Source organism: Macaca thibetana, chromosome 3 (assembly GCF_024542745.1).
Source record: "Macaca thibetana thibetana isolate TM-01 chromosome 3, ASM2454274v1, whole genome shotgun sequence".
Classification (NCBI taxonomy): domain Eukaryota; kingdom Metazoa; phylum Chordata; class Mammalia; order Primates; family Cercopithecidae; genus Macaca; species Macaca thibetana.
The window spans coordinates 105,637,753-105,657,733 of NC_065580.1; the positions used below are offsets into that span (position 1 = coordinate 105,637,753).

Sequence of the window (19,981 nt, forward strand, 5' to 3'; positions counted from 1 at the left end):
AAAAAAAAAAAAAGAGAAATATCAAAAGAAAAAGAAAAGAAGAAAATTTCCCTGAGATCAATTAAGACTTGAATTTTCAATTGAAAAGGCTCAATTATATTTAAATACTAATAAAAAAAACTACAACTGAACAGATACTGACACAATTTCTGAATTTCAAAGATTGAGAAAACGTTCTAGAAACATTTTATCCAGACAGAGAAGAAAAAGTAAGTTTCCAACGGAGAAAGACAATGGGTTTGGTATCTTTTATTCCACAATACTTCAAAACTAGATAACAATACTTAAAAGGAAGGTTGAAAGAGTTCTAGGCAAAAGGACTGTGACTCTAGTCAGGTTCATACATAATGGCAATGGAGCCTCTCAGTTATGCAAGAACTCATAAAGAAGATGACCCACTTATATCATTCCTCAACCAATTACTCAATGTTTACCAACAACTGACAATAAAGTCCGAACACAATTCCAATAATTGAAGAAAGTAGAGAAGAAATGAGCAGTAAACAATGAATATGCCTGCAAGTAAATTTAAAATAATTGCGGCTAATCTATCACAATCCTGATGTTCATTAAGAAAATAATTTAAGAAAGATCATAAGAAAGACCAAGGGCTAAAAATCTGATTTTAAGTCCCAGATTATTTAAACAAAAATTACTGGCTAAGGGAGGAGTAGTATCCTATTTTATAGGATAACAAAACATATACTTTAATTCTTGGCAAAAAAAAAATTGAGAAATATCAATTTTACAATGATGTTCTATTAGAATTTAAGGGCAATAATTATTAAAAAGGAATATAGTGAACATTAGAGAAAAGATTTTGGTTTCAGATTAACTAAACTGGGTTTAAGGTTCAGCTATCACAAATCATGTGAATTTAGATAAATTATTAGCATCTTGAAGTTTTCATGATCTCATCTACAAAATAAGAATAATAGTTTCTTTGTTAGATGATTTTTTTGAAATAATATATATATATATAGCCCATTATCTGACACATGGCACATGTGAGTGTTGGCCATTATTGTTAATAATAAAAGGAAGAAAACTCGATAAATATAACAAAAGACAGAAAAAATAAATAAAAACTAAAGCCAATAGCTATATTAAACAGAAAGCAGAAACGGTTCAAAGAAACACCACCAAAAATATCAGTTATCATAATGCTTGAAGCTGGGTTAAGTTTTTCTATTGAAAAATAAAGACCCTTAGATAAGACTTTAAAAATACAGCTACTCTGTATGCTGTTTTTATAAAGACACATCATTCACTCACTCAACAAATATTTGGATGCTCACTGTGTGCCAGACACCATTCTGGGATCTGGGGATATGGTTAGGAAACAAAATACAAAGGCTTTGACCATTCAGATATGCAGGGCAGCACAATCCAGTAATAAAGACCCTTGGGCTGGGACAGGCCTCGCCATATTCAAGAGATGTAAGCAGGTCTGTGTGGTGAAGCCAGCAAGCAGGGGAGAGTAGAGTTCAGAGAGGTAACTGGGACAGGTGGGGTAGATTCTACAGAACCTTTGAGGCCTTGTCTGGACTTTAGATTGTACTCTAAATTAAAAGGTGAGGAATTGGAGGGCTCTGAGTATGAGTGATGTGATCAAATTTCCTTTCTTTGGGAAGATTATTCTGATGGCTGTATTGAATAAAAATAAGGCCAATATTGAATGAAGGCCAATAAGAGTGGAGGCGGAGAGATCAGTTAGAAAATTAATGTAATAATCTAGGAAAGAAAGGACAGTGGCCTAGATCAGAGTGGTAGCAGTGAAGACAGTAAGTAGTTGGACTCCTCTGGACTAGAAGGATTAGTTGACAAGATGAGTTAATTGTTTGGATGTGTAAAATATGAGAAAAAGAAGAGTCAAAGATGACTCCAAGTTTTTTGGCCAGAACACTGAGAAGGATGCGGTTATGAGCAGCTACGATGGGAACAGTAAGGGAAGAGGTGGTGTGGAGGAGTGTGGTTAGGCAGCCAGGTATAGGTATGTGAAATCTGAGGTGCTCTTAGGGGGACAGGGAAAAGTAAAAGCAATAGCCAGTCAGATATTTGAATCTGGAGAGACCAGAACCAGAAATGTAAGTTCAATAGTCATCAGCATATCATGGTACTTAAAGGCATAAAACCAAGACACAGCACCCAGAGACCAGATGTAGACTGAGAAGTACAAGGACTAAGGTCTGGAACACATGGTGTTTACAGACGAAGGAGATGAGGAAGAATCAATGAGGGACATACAGAAAGCATGGTAAATGAAGTGGAATAAAAAACAGAAGACTGAGTGGTCTAGGAAGCCCAGAAAGGAAAGAGGGGAGAATGAACAACTGTGCCAAGGGCTGCTGACAGGCCAAGGAAGATGAGGTCTGAGAACTGACCACTGGGTTTAGCAACGAGGAGGTCACTGGTGACTTTGACAAGGGTGGACTAGAGGGTAGTGGGGATGAATGTCTCAGAGGCAGAGTAGAAGACAGAAAGGGAGGGAAAAAATGGGAAAAGAGAACATACAAAACTTTTTCTGAGGAACTTTAAGGAGTGGATAACTGGGAAAGTCAGCAATTCAAAAGACAAAGGGGTCAAGAAAGGGTTGTTTCTTCTTAATGAAAATGACAGGATATTGATGAGAGAGAGAATATTGCTGTAGTCCTATAGATTTTTAAAAATTAAAGGGTAAACAAAAGAAAGCAAAAATTTAAAAAGGGTAGCCATATAAGATTAAAGTAGAACTTGAGACAAAAACAATTACGTGGGACAGATATTAACACATATTTGACCAATAAACAATGGAACAGACTAAGAAAGTTGTTAAAGTAGTATTCCCCGGCCGGGCGCGGTGGCTCAAGCCTGTAATCCCAGCACTTTGGGAGGCTGAGACGGGTGGATCACGAGGTCAGGAGATCGAGACCATCCTGGTGAACACAGTGAAACCCCGTCTCTACTAAAACTACAAAAAACTAGCCGGGCGCGGTGGCGGGCGCCTGTAGTCCCAGCTACTCGGGAGGCTGAGGCAGGAGAATGGCGTGAACCCGGGAGGCGGAGCTTGCAGTGAGCTGAGATCAGGCCACTGCACTCCAGCCTGGGCGACAGAGCGAGACTCCGTCTCAAAAAAAAAAAAAAAATAAAAATAAAAAAAAAAATAAAGTAGTATTCCCCAAAAGAATACTGCACCCAGGTGAATTTATGGACAAGATTATAAAATCTTCAGGTAAATGATCACTTCTTTGCTATTCAAACTGATTCTGACAATAAAAGGAAGGAAAATATTTCAATTTATTTGAACAAATTAGCAGAAACCAATACCAAAAACTGACAGAGAAGGTACAAAATCAAATAATTGTTTTGAGACTGATACAAAAGATCTTAAATAAAATATAAGTAGTTTAAATCCAGTAACTTAAGAAAACAGATAAAAATCCAGGCAGGAATATAAGGATGGTTCAACATAGACAATATGACTATATTATAATGTCATTTAAAATTTTAGAAAAGGAAATAATCTCAATAGATGTTAAAAGATCATTTAGTATAAATTCAATTAATGTTAAGATAAAAATCATTAACTTAGGTATGAAAGTTATTGCTTTGGTATAATAAAGAATATTCTTCTGAAACCAACAGCCACCAAAAACCATACATAATGAATCAAGAACAAGACAAAAATGCCAACTATTATTATCTTTCAATGGCGTCCCAGAAATTTTAATCAGTGTAATAAAACAAGAAAAATATTTTTAAAGTATAACTATTAGAAAGGAAGAGATAAAATCATAATTTTTGCAAATGAGATAGCAATTTAACTAGAAAACACAAGAGACTAAAATGAAAATTTATTAAAACTGATTTTTTAAGTTCAGTAAAATGGCAGAATGCCAGACACATAGGAATCAACAGCTTTTTGCAGACTAAATTAGGCAGATTTCTAATTTAAAATTCTATTTACAAAAGTAAGCACCTCCAAAAAATCTCTCTAGTGTTTTCCAATAAAAATGTAATGTGAGTCACATATGTAATTTTAGATAAGCCCAGTTGCCACATTAAAAAATATATATTAAAAATATATTTTATATTAAAACACAATAACCCAAATTATTATTACAATATATCTAATTGATATTTTTAAATGATTTTTTTTCATATTGAGTCTTCAAATTTTAGTGATTTTTGGTAGTTAGCTAACCTGTTTGTGTGTTTGCCACACTTAACAGTGTATTTCACATCCTCACTAGCCACCTGTGGCCAGCAGCTATTGTATCAGACAGAGCAGCTATCATAGGCCTAGATGTGTGCCTAAGAACATCTGTGCAGAACTTACAAACTCGAAAATGGCAAACTGCTACATAACACAGGAGATTTCAGAAAGAGGACAAACATATTACATATTCATAGATGAGAATAGGAATTTGTGTCTTTGAATACTGATATCACTGTTAAGATATCAATTTTCCCTCCCAGGTTGTTATATAAATTCAACACAAGTCTAAGCTAAATTCCCATAACATTTATGTAGAAAACCTGACAAAAGGATTTCAAAGACTGGAAGCATAAAGATCAAAGACTATCAAGAAATTTTTAAAATGACAAGTAAAAAAAGATTGGAATTTGCCATATCAGATATTTAAATATCAAGTATTTACAATTTAAGAAAATTACAACAATATCATACTGGCAGCTCAACAAACAGACTGTAAGAACTAATATGCATAAGAATTTGGTACAGCATATGACAAAGGGAGAGTGAAAAATAAGTGGGAAATGAATACATTAGTCAATACATATTCATAGTATTCAGGCCACTTGTAAAAACATAAAGTTATATGTCTATTTTATAATGTTCACCAAAATAAATACTACACAAGTCAAAGGTTTAAATGAAAAACTAAAAAGCAGTAAGGTGATTAGAAAATCTATAGTAAATGTTTTTATTATTTTGGAGTGAGAAAAGTTTTCTAGGATAGAAATCAAAGAACGAGAGCAACAGATTGGTGATAAAACCATCTATGTACCAAAAGCATAAATAAAAAGCTAATTTTCAAACTGGTAAAATGATTCCAACATACATGAACAATAAAATACTAATACCCTTGATACATAAGTAGCTTTTATAGCTCATTTAGAGAACAAGGTGAACAATCCAAAAAAAAAAAAGAACTGAGGACATAAACAGGCAAATTCCCAGGAGAAAATACAAATGTTCACCTATGAAACTGGCAAAGATGAAAAGACGATGATCATGTCTGACAAAGGCATAAAGGAATGGGTAACTGTTGTGAACAACCTTTCCTGAAGGAAACTTGGCAGTATGCATAAAATGCCTTAAAAACACATACAGTCATGTGCCACATAACAATGTTTCAGCTCACAACATTCCATGTATATGACAGTGGTCCCCTAACATCAGAATGGAGCTGAAAAACGTCTATCACCTAGTGACATCACAGCCATCATAATGCAGCAGCATAACACGTTACTCACACGTTTGTATAAAGTACATCATACTTGATAGTGATAACAATGATGTTACTGGTTTGTATATGTACTATGCTATAATTTTTATAATTATTTCACGGTGTACTCCTTCTACTTATCAAAAAAAAAAAAAAAAGTTAACTGTGAAACAGTGTCAGGCAGATCCTCTGGCAGGTATTCCAGAAGAAAGCATTATCATTACAGGAGATGTGTGTTATTGCCCCTGAAGACGTTCAGTGACAGAACATGTGGAGGTGTAAGACGGTGATATTGATTATCCTGACCCACGGTAGGCCTGCTGTGTCTGATGATGTCTTAGGTTTTAATAAAAATGTTTAGAAAGTAAAAAAAAAAAAAAAAATTGAAATAACTTACAGAATAGGGATATAAAGAAAAATGTTTTTGTACAGTTGTACAATGTGTATGTTTTAAGCTAATCTCTTACAGGAGAGTCAAAAAGTTAAAAAGTTTAGAAAGTAAAACAGTTACAATAAGCTAAGGTGAATTTATCCTTAAAGAAAAATATTCTTTATAAATTTGGTATAGCCTAAGTGTACAGTGTTTATAAAGTCTACAGTAGTGTACAGTAATGTCCTAGGCCTTCATATTCACTGACCACTCACCCAGTGCAAATTCCAGACCTTAAGCTCCATTCATGGTGAGTGCCCTATACAGGTGTACCACTTTTTTATGTTTTATACTGTATTTTTACTATGCCTTTTTAATGTTTAGGTTCATAAATACCTACCCTTGCATTACAGCTGCCTGCAGTATTCAGTACAGTAACATGCAACACAGTACGGTTTGTAGTCTAGGATCAATAGGCCATACCAAATAGCCTACGTGTGTAGTAGGCTGTACCATCTGGGTTTGTGTAAATACACTCTATGATGTTTTCACAATGACAAAATCTCCAAACAATGCATTTCTCAGAAAGCAGCCCTCCTGTTAAGTGACTCATGACTATACATCTTTCCACTTATATGAGGTACCCAGACTAGATAAATTCATAGATGCAGAAAGTAGGATACAGATTACCAGGGCCTCAAAGGGACAGTAAATTGGAAGTTATTTTAATGGGTACAGAGTTTCTATTTGGGATGATGAAAACATTCTGGAAACGGATAGCAGTGATGGTTTTGCGACATCATGAATGTACTTAATGTCACTGAATTGTACACTTTAAAATGGTTAAAATGGTCAATTTTATGTTATATATATTTTACCACAATTTCTAAAACCTCTATTGCATGGCTATGAAGTTTATTAAACCAATCTCCTATTATTGAATATTTGGGTTCTTTTTCCAAATTTTTTAACAATTAACAATAATACTATGATTAAAAAAAAAATCCTTTGACTCAGCATTTTAATTTTGTGGATATTTATCTTACGGTAATAATTAAGAAGATGTATAAAGATACGTATTTTCCTCCTGGCACTATTTGTGACAGCGAAAAATCAGAAACCTAAATAACTAATGCATAGGATTAGTCAAATAAATTACAGCACATAATGGAAAATTAGAAAGCCAATAAAAAGTATACTGCAGATATATATCTATTTATATTAAGGGGGAAAATTAAAAATAATATAGTTGGCAAGATAAACTTTAAAGGAAGTAAATGTTCACACATGCATAAGAAAGTATCTGAAAGAATATATAATGGGTTTTGCCAGCGGTCATCTCTAAGAAAATGGGGTTTCACTGCTTTTTTATGCTCTTTTTCTTACTTGTCCATATTTTCTGATTTTTTGGCAATGCACACAAACTCTTTTAGTAGAAAGAAAAAAATTAATGAAAGAAACTTAATTTTGAATACAACATAGATAACTCCTCCCAGTTATTTTTCCTTTCTCAGAAGTGTACTGGACGAAGTTAACCGCACCTCCCCCCAAAAAAGAAACACAAAATGCCAACTGAATGACTGTCTAAAGCTTATTATATGAAACCAGCCAATAATTGTTTCCCCAATCTGAGAAACTAGACATTAGATTATATAAAGATATCCCTTTGGGCTTTTGGTTTGCTTCCTGGTTGACCATGGAAGGTATATTACAAAGCAGTAATCAAAATACTTTCTATTTTTGCCAGTGAGGTGGGTTTTCTTTTAGAAATGAGAAAGACGATGTCCCTGAAGAGTAAGGCTACACACAAAGTGAGACATTCAAGTACCTCAATGGAACCTAATAAGATTAGAGCAAGAAAACTAAAACACCTTTAAGAGTATCCCAAAAGCTTGTGTAGCTGTAGAAGGATTAAAACTGTGAATTTTGAGGTACAGGCAAACAGATCCAATCCTAAAGGCATTTTTGTTTGGGTGTCCCACACATTAAGTTGTAAATCTGAAACAGGAAACTTGAAATCATTAAGGTCACATATTTATAACATCATATTCAATTAGGTTAGAAAAGTGCAATATCTGTCATCATGTCATAAAAAGATGTGTTTTTCTCTCAGATCTCTTATAAAGAAAAGCTCCCTATATTGTTAAGGATAGGGCTGTTTTCAATCAGTTACAAGGAGCAATTCAATTACTAGATGGTTTAGTGCAGTAACTGACTCCAGACTAATTTAATTTCTTTAGGTCTCTAAAGATCAATTGATCTGATTTGTCCCATCCCCAAAGGCTGTTTATGAAAAATTCAAACTTAAATATCTGGAAATGAAATCCAAAACCTTGGCCAATTTCACACTACTTAGGTCATCTTGCAAACTTTCAGCTAGTCATGTAAAGAGTGCTGTCTTTGCCCTCAGACCATTGAAAGCTACTTAGCTTCGTGTACATGTGAGTGCTCCCACATCAGGATGCTTATTCAATAAGTGGAAAATGTGGCCGCATGCATTATCAAATCTGCCGTTCTAAAGAGCAGTCAGACTGAGTACCTCCTATCTTGTAAACCCATGTGCAACTACAAGGCTATTTTTACTCTAGGAGTAGTTTATTAAGACTATGAAACATAGAGTTACGTGGGATAAAAGTTGTTAGATGAAATGCTCATATAACAAGATGAAGAACTTGTAATTATTTTACATTTTTAGATTTATAAAATGCTGTCATAAATGCCAGTTTATCTGATTCTCAGAATAAACCTCTGAGGTGAGCAGGGTTATTTTTTCCATTTTCTAGATGAGGGAACAGACTCGGAAGTCTGGTGACTTCTTCAGGGTCACTCACCCAGGAGAAGGCAGAGGTGAGACTCTAAGCCCTAACTTTTTTTTCTCCCAATATATCGTACGTACCCCCATGGTCTGAGACAGAAAAATATGACACACACTATAAAAGCAGATCACTATCACCCCACTGCATCACTGTCTCCATTCTTACTTCATACCTGAATAAAACTGAGAAAAAGTTCACTTAGAACAATCCCCACTGCATAAACCCACTGCAGCAGGGCTTCTGGCCCTCAGAAACAGGAAATAAAGTCATGCCTAAATGAAGTTGCCTTTTGCAAGTGGACTCCTTTGTTACCCCCACTGCTGGTAGCACATTCTCAGTGACTTGTATCCCACCTAATTTGAGAGTTACCACTTGCCTTCTCTCTGCACTTTGCAATGGATTTTCAATCACAAGCTCAAGTTTCTTTTCTTGATCTCAACACTTTCAACCAACTTGTCAAGTTCTCCAACTATTTAATCTTTCTTTTCTGCTCAAATCCCATAGTTCCTGCCCAACATTCAGCCTCTCCTGCTAGCTCCTCTGTTTCCCCACTGAGCCTCTAAGGCTGTTCCCCTAAATCAAATCTCCACCTCACATTCTGCCATTTGGGAAGGCTTAGGAAGGCTGAGACAGGGGTTGTTAAAATACGTAATTATCTCTTAATTTGAGTTGCCAAGATAGGTTAGACAGAAGTGCTGAGGTCAGGAGATGTGGCTATGTGGGTAACAAAGAGTGCAGCAGAAATGTGCAGCAGTTAGTAGGGAAATTACACAAAGATGTAGAGATAAAGTAAATCAGTGGTTCTGGTGGCTAGGGAACTTCCCTGGTCAACCAAGACATTGGGCCACATAAAAGAATTAGTGTGTTTAAGAAGTACAAATAATCAGTCAGGTTTAAAAGTCTTCTCTTTGAAAAACAATTTTTGACGTTCACACTGGGCAAAATATGTATCTCCATATAGTAATTACTCATCACCTCAATGGTCTCAAACTGCATGAACCATTTTAATTGAGTAAAAAGTAGGGTAAGTTACAGGCACATGATTTCACTTGTCTTCTTAGAGGTCCTGAGGCCTGCCTGATGTCTCTCCTATTAAATATAAGCAGTCTACTATATTGGTAAAATTATGTGACCTTGAACTAAATTACATCTCCTTGTTTTAAAATTCCAAACTACCCTTACACTCTTTGTGTTAGCAAATATATCTACTTGGGAAGGTAAAAGGCTATCACGGTTCTGTTTCTCTACAGACTGCCACTCATTGAGACACGAAGCTTAAGAATATCAAGAGCACTAAGTCTTTAATAACAACAAAGCCCTATTTTTTATAGTAGAATAAATGTCCTGACCAAAGAAACTATTTCACTCAGAAATTAAGCATATAATAGATCCAGTTACAGTAGCTGTCAGACTTAAGCAGTTGCATATGTACCAGGAATGGGGCACAGAGAATAGAAGACTATACATAGTAAGGTTATGATTCTCTGGTGTCGAAAGGAGTGTGTTGTTACAAACTCCCTCTTCTCTTGATCTTATCTGAATAAGAAAGTAAACAGAAAATTCTCATTACCTCTCAATGTCAGTGAGCCTGGAGGAATCCCGGAATCCTTTGGCAAAAGGATTGCTATCTATTTTCAGCTTCGTTATCTGGAGAAAGAATGGGTACAAAACAGTATCATTTCTGAGGTCAAGGAAGTAAAATCAGAAATAGTTTGTTCATTCTCTATAGCACACCAAGAATATCTTAATGTTTCTCAATGTCGTGAGAAGGGTGGAAAGTGCTACACATGTTCACGAGGGACAAATCCCACCCAGGTGGGATGGGAGGGGAAGGTCTCATAGAGGAGGTATTAAGGACAGGCTGGAGGTCGACAGATAGATACAATTAGGGATGGGAGCCTTTGAGGCAAAAGTAGATGTGAACTGGGGTGTGTAGTATTTAATATATTATATAATATGTCAAAGGCTAGGGCTGAACTGAGGAATGGGAGAGCCACCTAAATGGGATAATTATGCAGAATTCCAGCACTGATAGGGAACAAAAGTAAGAATGCAGTTTCATTTGACTTGGTGACATCTTTTTTAGTACTGTGAGTACATATACATACCATAATAGATAAAAGGTAAAATGGCCAATAATAGCCTCATGTTCAATATGATATTGATATACATGACATAAAGCCTTCTGAATAGAAATTTTCTCCTATTTCCCTTTCCATTTGACTCAATCAGAATCAAATTAGTCCATCTTTTGTTATCCTTCCATGAAATGTTATTTATAAATTCTATGTTTTTATGGAAAAATACATTCTAATAATAATCACACTCTGAAATATTAAATGTCCATGCTGTGGTGTTCAGAATTCCCATAGTACTACTATTAGTGTAGAAAGATCCATGAAATTGTATGCACCATGCCTCTGAAGGAGAATACATTAAGTGGCAATGAAAAAATACAGGAAACACTGATTAAAGGATACTCAACATGGAAAATACTGGAATTGTTAGAGTTGAACGGAAGCTGAGAGACCATCTAGCCCACGGTCTTATCCGACAGATAATCACACACAAACTCAAAGAGCACGAGGGCCAAGATTCAGCTGGTCAGTAACTGAATTAGAACCAAGAAAACCTTTAAGGAGTCATAGCTTCTCAGTATCAAAATTAGAACCCATGGTCACCTTTAGAGAGAAATGCATGCTAAAGATTCTTAACATGGGGAAAAAAAGTTACAGGCATGTCTTCTTCTTTCAAAGTAAGGAGTACACAATCTAAACAGATAGTTTGAAATACCTCTTGCCAGGCCGGGCACTGTGGCTCACGCCTGTAATCCCAGCACTTTGGGAGGCCCAGGCAGGCAGACCACAAGGTCAGGAGTTCAAGACCAACCTGACCAACATGGTGAAACTCCGTCTCTACTAAAAATAAAAAATTAGCCAGGCATAGTGGCATGTGCCTGTAATCCCACCTACTCAAGAGGCTGAGGCAAGAGAATCACCTGAACCTAGGAGGCAGAGGCTGCAGTGAGCCGAGATCACGCCACTGCACTCCAGCCTGGGTGACAAGAGCAAGAGCAAGAGCAAGACTCTCTCTCAAAAGAAAAAAAAAAGAAGAAGAAGAAAAGAAATACTCTTGCCAAAAAGCAACTTCCTCCCCAGTCGGAGTATATCTATAGAACACTTTAAACTGTTAACACATGAGGAATTTCTTTTTTCATTTCAAAAGAAATGTGGTTTTTTTTTTGTTTTTTTTTTTTTTTTTTTTTTTTTTTTGGCCAGGCGCAGTGGCTCACGCCTGTAATCCCAGCACTTTGGGAGGCCGAGGCGGGCAGATCATGAGATCAGGAGATTGAGACCATCCTGGCTAACCCGGTGAAACTCCATCTCTACCAAAACCACAAAAATTAGCCGGGCGTTGTGGCAGGCGCCTGTAGTCCCAGCTACTCGGCAGAAGAATGGAGTGAACCCGGGAGGCGGAGGTTGCAGTGAGTTGAGATCACACCACTGCACTCCATCCTGGGTGACAGATATAGGCTCCGTCTCAAAAAAATAAATAAATAAATAAAAGTAAAAAAATAAAAATAAAAATAAAAAAATAAATGTGTTTTTTTTCTTTTTTATGGTTTCTGAAAGTGATCTAAACCAAGGCACAAGCTGCAAAGAAACTATTTATGCCTCGCTTAAAATGAAACCCCCCATACTAACCCAGCCAGAAAGACTCCTCTGTCAATAACACTGGCAAATTATAAGATTAACTCTTTGATAATATTAATTTTAAAAAACATTTGCTCACGCCTGTAATCCCAGCACTTTGGGAGGCCGAGGCGACCAGATCACAAGGTCAGAAGATCGAGACCAGCCTGGCTAACACAGTGAAACCCCGTCTCTATTAAAAATACAAAAAAATTAGCTGGGCATGGTGGCTGGTGCCTGTAGTCACAGCTACTTGGGAGGCTGAGGTGGGAGAATGGCGTGAACCCGGGAGGGAGCTTGCAGTCAGCCGAGATCCTACCACTGCACTCCAGCCTGGGCAACAGAGCAAGACTCCGCCTCCAAAACAAAGCAAAACAAAACAAAAAAAATACATTTGCCTCAGAAATGCTCATTTTTAGCCCATGAACATTCACTGTCGAGCAGCTAAAGAAAATAGCTATGCTACGGCATTGGTAAGGAAGTCTTGTTTCATCCACTCATTCCGACTAGGACTTGTTTTTGAAGGTCAGTTTTGGGAGGGAAGGAGAAAATATTTTTTTTGTTTGAAATAAATTACAAACATCTTCTAAAGCCCAGGCAATCAATATAGTCTACGATTACAAATATCAACAAGATTTTAAAATCCTCCAGGACATGAGCTATGCCTCTTTGTAATGAACAACTATATATAAAATACGTTCTACTTCTGAAGGGCTTTATAGTTCATTAATATGCTTTCACAATAATTCATCAGCAAATAATGAGGATTAATCACCATGCACATGCACTGCGCTAGATGTTGGGATGACACGCACAGCTAATCAGAGCTGGAACTGGTTCTAAATGTTGTTAAAGAAGGTGGCACCACCTCCAACACACAGTTAGAGACATTAAGGGCGAATCAAACCCACAGGAAAATTTCAAACTGAAACTGTGAGGTGGAGCAATAAAGGTAAGGCTGCCTTTAAATAGCACATTTATAAAATTGAAAAGTAAACAGGCTTGCCAATGGATAAAATTTTCTACATATAACAGATAATATATCTTATGAAAAAATCATTTTGAAAGAACTGTTTACAGTCATATCTCTAAGACATAAATATATCAAGCTTTTTCTGAGTCTTTACAAACGAAAAGGGTAGAAAGTATTACCTATCTGTTCTAATGATTAAAGATGGACTTTTGACATATTTTATCTCTGAAAAGAATTCTGAAAATCACATTTCTTGTTCTTTTTTCAAAAGATAAAGATATTGGTTCAGAATATGATTGAGAAGTTATCTTAAATTCTTCAGTGCTCTAATACCATAGAAAATACATACTCTCAAAACACGTGTTGCTCAACTGATGTGTCACCATATCTAATAATACTGCCATACTCTGAGCAAAGGAGTAACTTAAATTCAACATGAGTTTTCAGATTTCTTCAAATTTTCTCTCATTATGAGAATTATCTACTTCGAATATCATTTTAATCCAACTTTCATAATTCCTAGGAGTATCAGTGGAAATTTCTTTACATTTTGATATAATTTCAAACTTTAGGAAAGTTGCAAGAATAGTACAAGGTGCTCTTATACACCCAGATTTATCAATTAACTACAGCAATGATTTAATTTTAGTGTACTAATTAGAAAAAGAATTCAAAACAATTACTTTCTCTATTTCTACTTAATCTAATTCTAGGGAAAATGATTGCTTTTGCACATGAGAGCAGAAAAAACCTGAATGGATTTATTATCACTAAAATCGTATGGGAGTTCTGGGTTGATGCTACACATTTCTGAACAGCTTTTATGGGGTATTAATAATTAGCAGCACAGAGATTGTGGATTAAACTTCTTTGTGAGCCCACCACGTTCCTTGTAGCCCACTGTCACTAGACTCTGAATCTACTAGGGTGTCTACAATAAGAACCCCACAAATATTTGTTGAGCTTTACCTCAAGAACAAGCACAGTCAGAAATATGATCTCACCTTTTCACCAATTATGAACTAAGTGAAACCATGAATTTACAGGAAAAGTATTTCATTTTTTAAATTTAAAGATAAAATAATTTTTAAATAGCAAAATTTTAACATTCTAGGTAATCATACATTTTAAAAGGTCAGACGTAGAGTTTATGCCACCATATTTAAATAAAGGCCAGTAGCTATAAAGAAATTCATTTTTTAAGGTGTAGTTTTACATCTCTTTATGAAATGTGGGATAACTAAAAAAAAAAACAAAACACTTGAGAAGTGATGAGAAAAAGAAATTGAGTTACAGACAGTGATTTCAGTTGGACAACATTTCATTCATGTCCGAAGAGAGGCTGCCTGCAGCTTGTAATGCTGTTGAACAAATCACCTGTATCAAACGTAATCCTAAAAGAAGTATCAAAAATAAATCAGCTACCAAACATTGTAATGTACAGAAACCAGAGGTATGGCTTCTTTATAACTCAAAAATTCTTAAAAGCAGCAAAGTTTCTCACTTCATCAAGAGAAAACACTAACAAGCATGGTTAGTAGTATGTGCTTAAGAAATGCTGCTGTTTAGTGTGGGTCTACATATATCCAAATTACTAATTCAGTCTAAAATACAACCCTGCTTTTTCATCTATTATTTGCAATTCCTAACCAGAATGTTCACTCTTTTGGCATCTCTATTATCTTTAAACAAATGTGTGGAGGGCAGACTGTGACACTACCTGCTGTGCAAAAGAGAAGGGGACCTTTTGCCGTGGTTATTCTGTATAGTATCACTGGACTCTGAATCCAGCTAGGGTTCCCAGCCACAAGGTAAAACTGGCCCTCAGAGACCATTTCTCCAATTATCAGGAAAATATCTGACCAAAGGCATTTAAAAATGAAACTTGACCTACACTTCAACTCTACAGCAATGGTCTGCCTGCTCAAAAACAATGCATGACCTTTCAATCTTCAATTATAAAATAGTTTGTTGAAAGTGTAATGTATTTAGCTTTTATCCAATAATGTAAAGAAATGCAATCATTCGCTTGCAAAAACCAGAGAAAGAAACAGCAAATAAAAGGTCCTATTTTCATTACTTATAAATGAAACTACAAGGCACAATAAATGAGGAATTTTTTCACAAATTGTTTTGGAAACTCTGACTTGGATTTCAATAGACATAAAAACAGCAGTCATATCCAAAGCTTAAGATATATGAAAGTGGTCCTAAATGTGAATTTTTAAATCTTCCTCTCTTTTCTCCTCCCTCTTTGTTCTTTTTATGTGAGAAAATTCTAATACTATACCTAGTATATATTTACTTTATTTACTATATATTTATTATATGTTATAGGCTATTATATGCTGCAGGATAATTATTGTATGTTATAGGAAAATTACTACACAAACTTGGCAGAGCAGTGAAGTCAAAGTAGATGGTAGAAGGCCTAGAAAGATTCAAGGATAACTCTAGAAAATGACACAGGACTAATGAAAATGCTAACCCACAAGTTCATTTATTCACTACACATGTTTACTGAGCACCTACAAGATGAATTTTGATTGGTCTTACGAGGTTTATAAACCATTTGCAAAACTGGCCTGTTAGGACACCTAATCAAATTGTTGACTATTAACTGGATTTCTATTTTAAACGCATATGGCTTTGTGCAAGGGGCTATGGTTTTAAAGGTGGATATAGAAAACTAAACTCAGACATAGTAGTATCTACGAGAAAATTAATTCTGAATTTAGTCACTTTCATTGTGGTTACTCAGCAATGAAATGACATACTAATCATATTTATACTTAATGCAAGAAAGAATAGCTGGGCACTGATGGCTGGATTTTGATGCCATTTATGATATTAATTAGAAATAAACCTTTGCAAAAGGAGCAACTTGTGTTGAAATGTGTGTATTAGTATCTTCACCTATTTCCATTACCCACATTTTCAAAGTCAGTTTTCGATGACACTGTCAGTGGTCACCACTTCCTTGGCCTTGCAATCTATCATGATGTCACCAAAAAGATGGAATTAAAACCCAGAAGATCAAAACCTCATACTGGTTCTGTCACTTACCAGATTTGTGACCTTGGGTGAATGTCTTCACCACTCTGACCTCAGTTTCTAATTCTACAAAACGGGACTCATGGGGCCTTCTTCAAGGCATCAGTGTCAGAATTGAATGAGGTGTTTAGAAAAAAATGTGGAAAGAGTTTTCTAAATTAAAAGTAATAAATCCAAACCATGAATTTTAACTGGATCCTAGTTCAGAGGGGGTTTGGGGACAGTTGGTCTATCCTGAAAATTTTAATATAAACTGAATATTAGGTGATATAAAGAACAAATTCTTATAAATTTTCTTAACTGTGATAAAGATGTTGGGATTACAAAAATAATGTCCTAATTGTCAGAATAGGCTTACAGAGTGTTTAGAAGTGTCATGAGGCATGCAACTTAGTTTTAAAAGGGGAGGGAAGAAAATGGGAAGGAAGAGGGGAAGTACATATGCATATAGAGAGAGGGAGAGGGAGGAAAGAGAAAATTTGGGGGAAAAGCAAATTTGGCATTGCTGAATCGGGGTGGAAGGCATGTGAGGTTCATTTTACTATTTGTTTAGTTTTTTGTATATCTGAAATTTGTTCTAAACAAAAAATTGAGTGGAAAAACAAGAATGAGAAAATGTCATTAAAGATGTGGCTCCAGTTGGATGCAGTGAGTACTAGCAGATATTCTGACCTCTTGTTTAAGATGATCATCATCGTGTTACACTTGCTGATGTGTGGTGTGAGCAGCACATTTGTTAAAAAAAAAAAAAAAAAAAAAAAAAGAGCATAAAGAGTTGATGCCCTCTAAAATTGACATCTCAGAGTCTATCAGGGCCAAGAGCTGAGAGGGGGTGAAGTTCTGCTTCTTCACTCACAGCTTAGAGGTTAAGGGCACCCCCTCTTGAATCTTAACCACCTGAATTCAAATCTGCAATGGGAGGAGCAAGGTCACTTCATATGACTTAAATTTTAACTCGTCCCTCAATTACCCCAACTGTATGATGCTGAATAAAATTACGATTGTTCCTATCTCACAATATCGTTGAGAAGATCAAGTATGATTATGAATTCAAGTACTGTCTTGCACATAGTAAGCACCCAAATGGTAGTTATTGTTATTGTATTATGTAAATAAGACCCTCCTATGATATGAGAGGTCCCACCAACACTTAGGCAGGCTTGTTGTCTCACCTATTAAACCAAATCTCAGGCATTATACTTTAAAGTTTACTAGAAATTTTAATTTTTCTTTGTCTCTATAATTTTCACTAAAAAAATAAAGAAGAAAACAATTTACCTCTTCTTGCTTTGGCCCTCTTTAAAAAGAATTATGATAAAAGGAATGAGGTTTCCACATGACAAGTGTCTATGTCATTCCCAAACATCAATAAGGTTTCTTAAGTTAGCATAAATTTAAATTGTTATATTAGCATAGTATATATTATAAAAGCTATGAAATCCATTAGTGTAAAATGAATGGAATGTTTTAGGAATCTTTTTGGAGCCTATGATATTTGCATTCCATGTGCCCTCAAATAAATTAAAAACAGGATTGCTGGTTTCAGTGTTCCAGATTCTCAGAGAAATAGCATTAGTGCTTTAGGCCTTCGAAGGCTTCCATCTAACCCCCAACTTTTAGCTTGGGCATTCTGTGAATGTTTCCACTCCTGTGTTACCATGTTGGAGATAATTCAAAGGTTACAATACTTGTCTTTACTATAAGATGACCAGCGTGATAACAGTTATGCCTTAATTTATCTCATTAACTAATATGCCACTAAAATTTTAAAATCCAAATAGTGACAAATTCTCTTTTGACATTTCTGAGATAGCCCAATCATAACCACATGCCTTATTTACAGAGCAACTTCCCACAGCTTCCAAAGGCTTGTTTGGAACAAGCCTACACACACCACTATGTTTGATCTTCACAGCAATCCCCTAAAATGGTCTGGTCAGTTCTTGGCCCTAATATATAGGTAAGGAAAATAGCAGCCACTGGTGAAATGAAATCTACTCAAAGTTGTACAGAAATCCTAGGAGAGTAAGCCTTATATGCATCCACTCTGGCCATGTGCCCACATCCCTTTTCCAGGCTTCTGCTATCTCATTTGTGTGAGGCTGGCTGTGATGTCAGCTTCATCTTGCCTTTCCCGAGAGTCTCCACACCACCTCGCTTCCAGGTGACCATCCCCCTCTGGACTCTGAGCCATTGCCAGGCAGCATCTAACAGCTACTCACTCAGAACCCAAAACCTAACAACATCAAGACAAGAGGAGAGCAACAGTCTTGGCTACCTATGACCAATGAAACAAACACAAGACACAAAGGCACCGAGAGGTCATGGACAACTGAATGTGTCAAGTAAACTGAGCATGTGACTTCCTTTTATACTGAAGCGTATGAAAAGGAATTCTATTGCTGGTCCTTTCTGACGGAGAGAAGTTACTCACCCTCCCTTAGCTTCAGCTTCCTCACCTATGGAGTGTTAGTACTGCCACAGCCCCTTAAGCTTACGCTAGGCACAAAAGAAGAAAATGTATGGGAAGTGTCTATCAGTACATGGCCCTTAGTATGGCCTTGATAAATATTTACTAAGTTGGAATAAGCCCTATGGATGAAGAAATGCATTAAGTTTACCTTTTTAAATTTTATTTATTTTTTTGAGGTGGAGTCTCGCTTTGTCAACCAGGCTAGAGTGCAGCTCACTGCAACCTCCGCCTCCCAAGTTCAAGCAATTCTCCTGCCTCAGCCTCCCAAGTAGCCAGGACTACAGGCACCTGCCACCACGCCCAGCTAATTTTTGTATTTTTACTAGAGACAGGGTTTCACCATGTTGGCCAGGTTGGTCTTGAACTCCTGACCTCAGGTAATCCACCCACCCTGGCCTCCCAAAGTGCTGGGATTACAGGCGTGAGCCACCGCACCTGGCCAGAAATGCGTTAATCTTAAATGTGATGTATAACAGAGAGTAAAAAATATAGGTTGAGTACCCCTTATCTGAAATGCTTGGGACCAAAAGTATTTTGGATCTCAGATTTTCTCAGATTTGGGAATTTTACATTATACTTACAGGTTAAGCATCCTTAATCTACAAATCTAAAATCCGAAATGCTCCAATGAGCATTTCCTTTGAGTGCCATGTCAATGCTCAAAAAGTTTCAGATTTTGGAGCATTCAGATTTTGGGTTTTTGTATTAGGGATACTCACCTTGCATATAATTCAATAATATAAATCAGATATCTTGATGTTACGTACTACTATAGTTTACTATCTAAAAAGACACTTAAAGTCATTTTACCAGAATTATCTCACCCTAAACTATAGCTGAATAAACCTCACAAAATATCTCAAGTATCAGCAGTTTGGGCAGTTGGATAGAATAGGTGTGTTTAATTCAGCAGAGAAACTGAGCCTTTAAATGTTATGAAGCAACAAGAACATGGTTATACATGTTACCAGAAGGAGGAAAAAGAGGCAAGTAACTTTCTGGAGAAGAAAATGTGAGAAAGCAGATTGGGATGAGTGTGGGTGGGGAAGTGGGCAGTTAAAAACCTCACCCATAATACAGAGATTCTAGAAAATATAGCGTAATACACAGTCATTCAACACACTCTTAGAGGTCCTAGCACTGAAACTCAATA

The 19,981-nt window shown here is 36.1% G+C and overlaps 1 protein-coding gene across 1 annotated transcript in view; it reads right to left on the reverse strand.

Annotated features, from left to right (window-relative positions):
• TBX20 (T-box transcription factor 20) overlaps positions 1–19,981 on the reverse strand; it is a 52,587-nt gene that overhangs the window by 19,179 nt on the left and 13,427 nt on the right. The window contains exon 6 of the mRNA XM_050785483.1: positions 10,207–10,283. Coding sequence (XP_050641440.1) covers positions 10,207–10,283 — 77 coding nt within the window. The remainder of the gene's footprint in view (positions 1–10,206; positions 10,284–19,981) is intronic.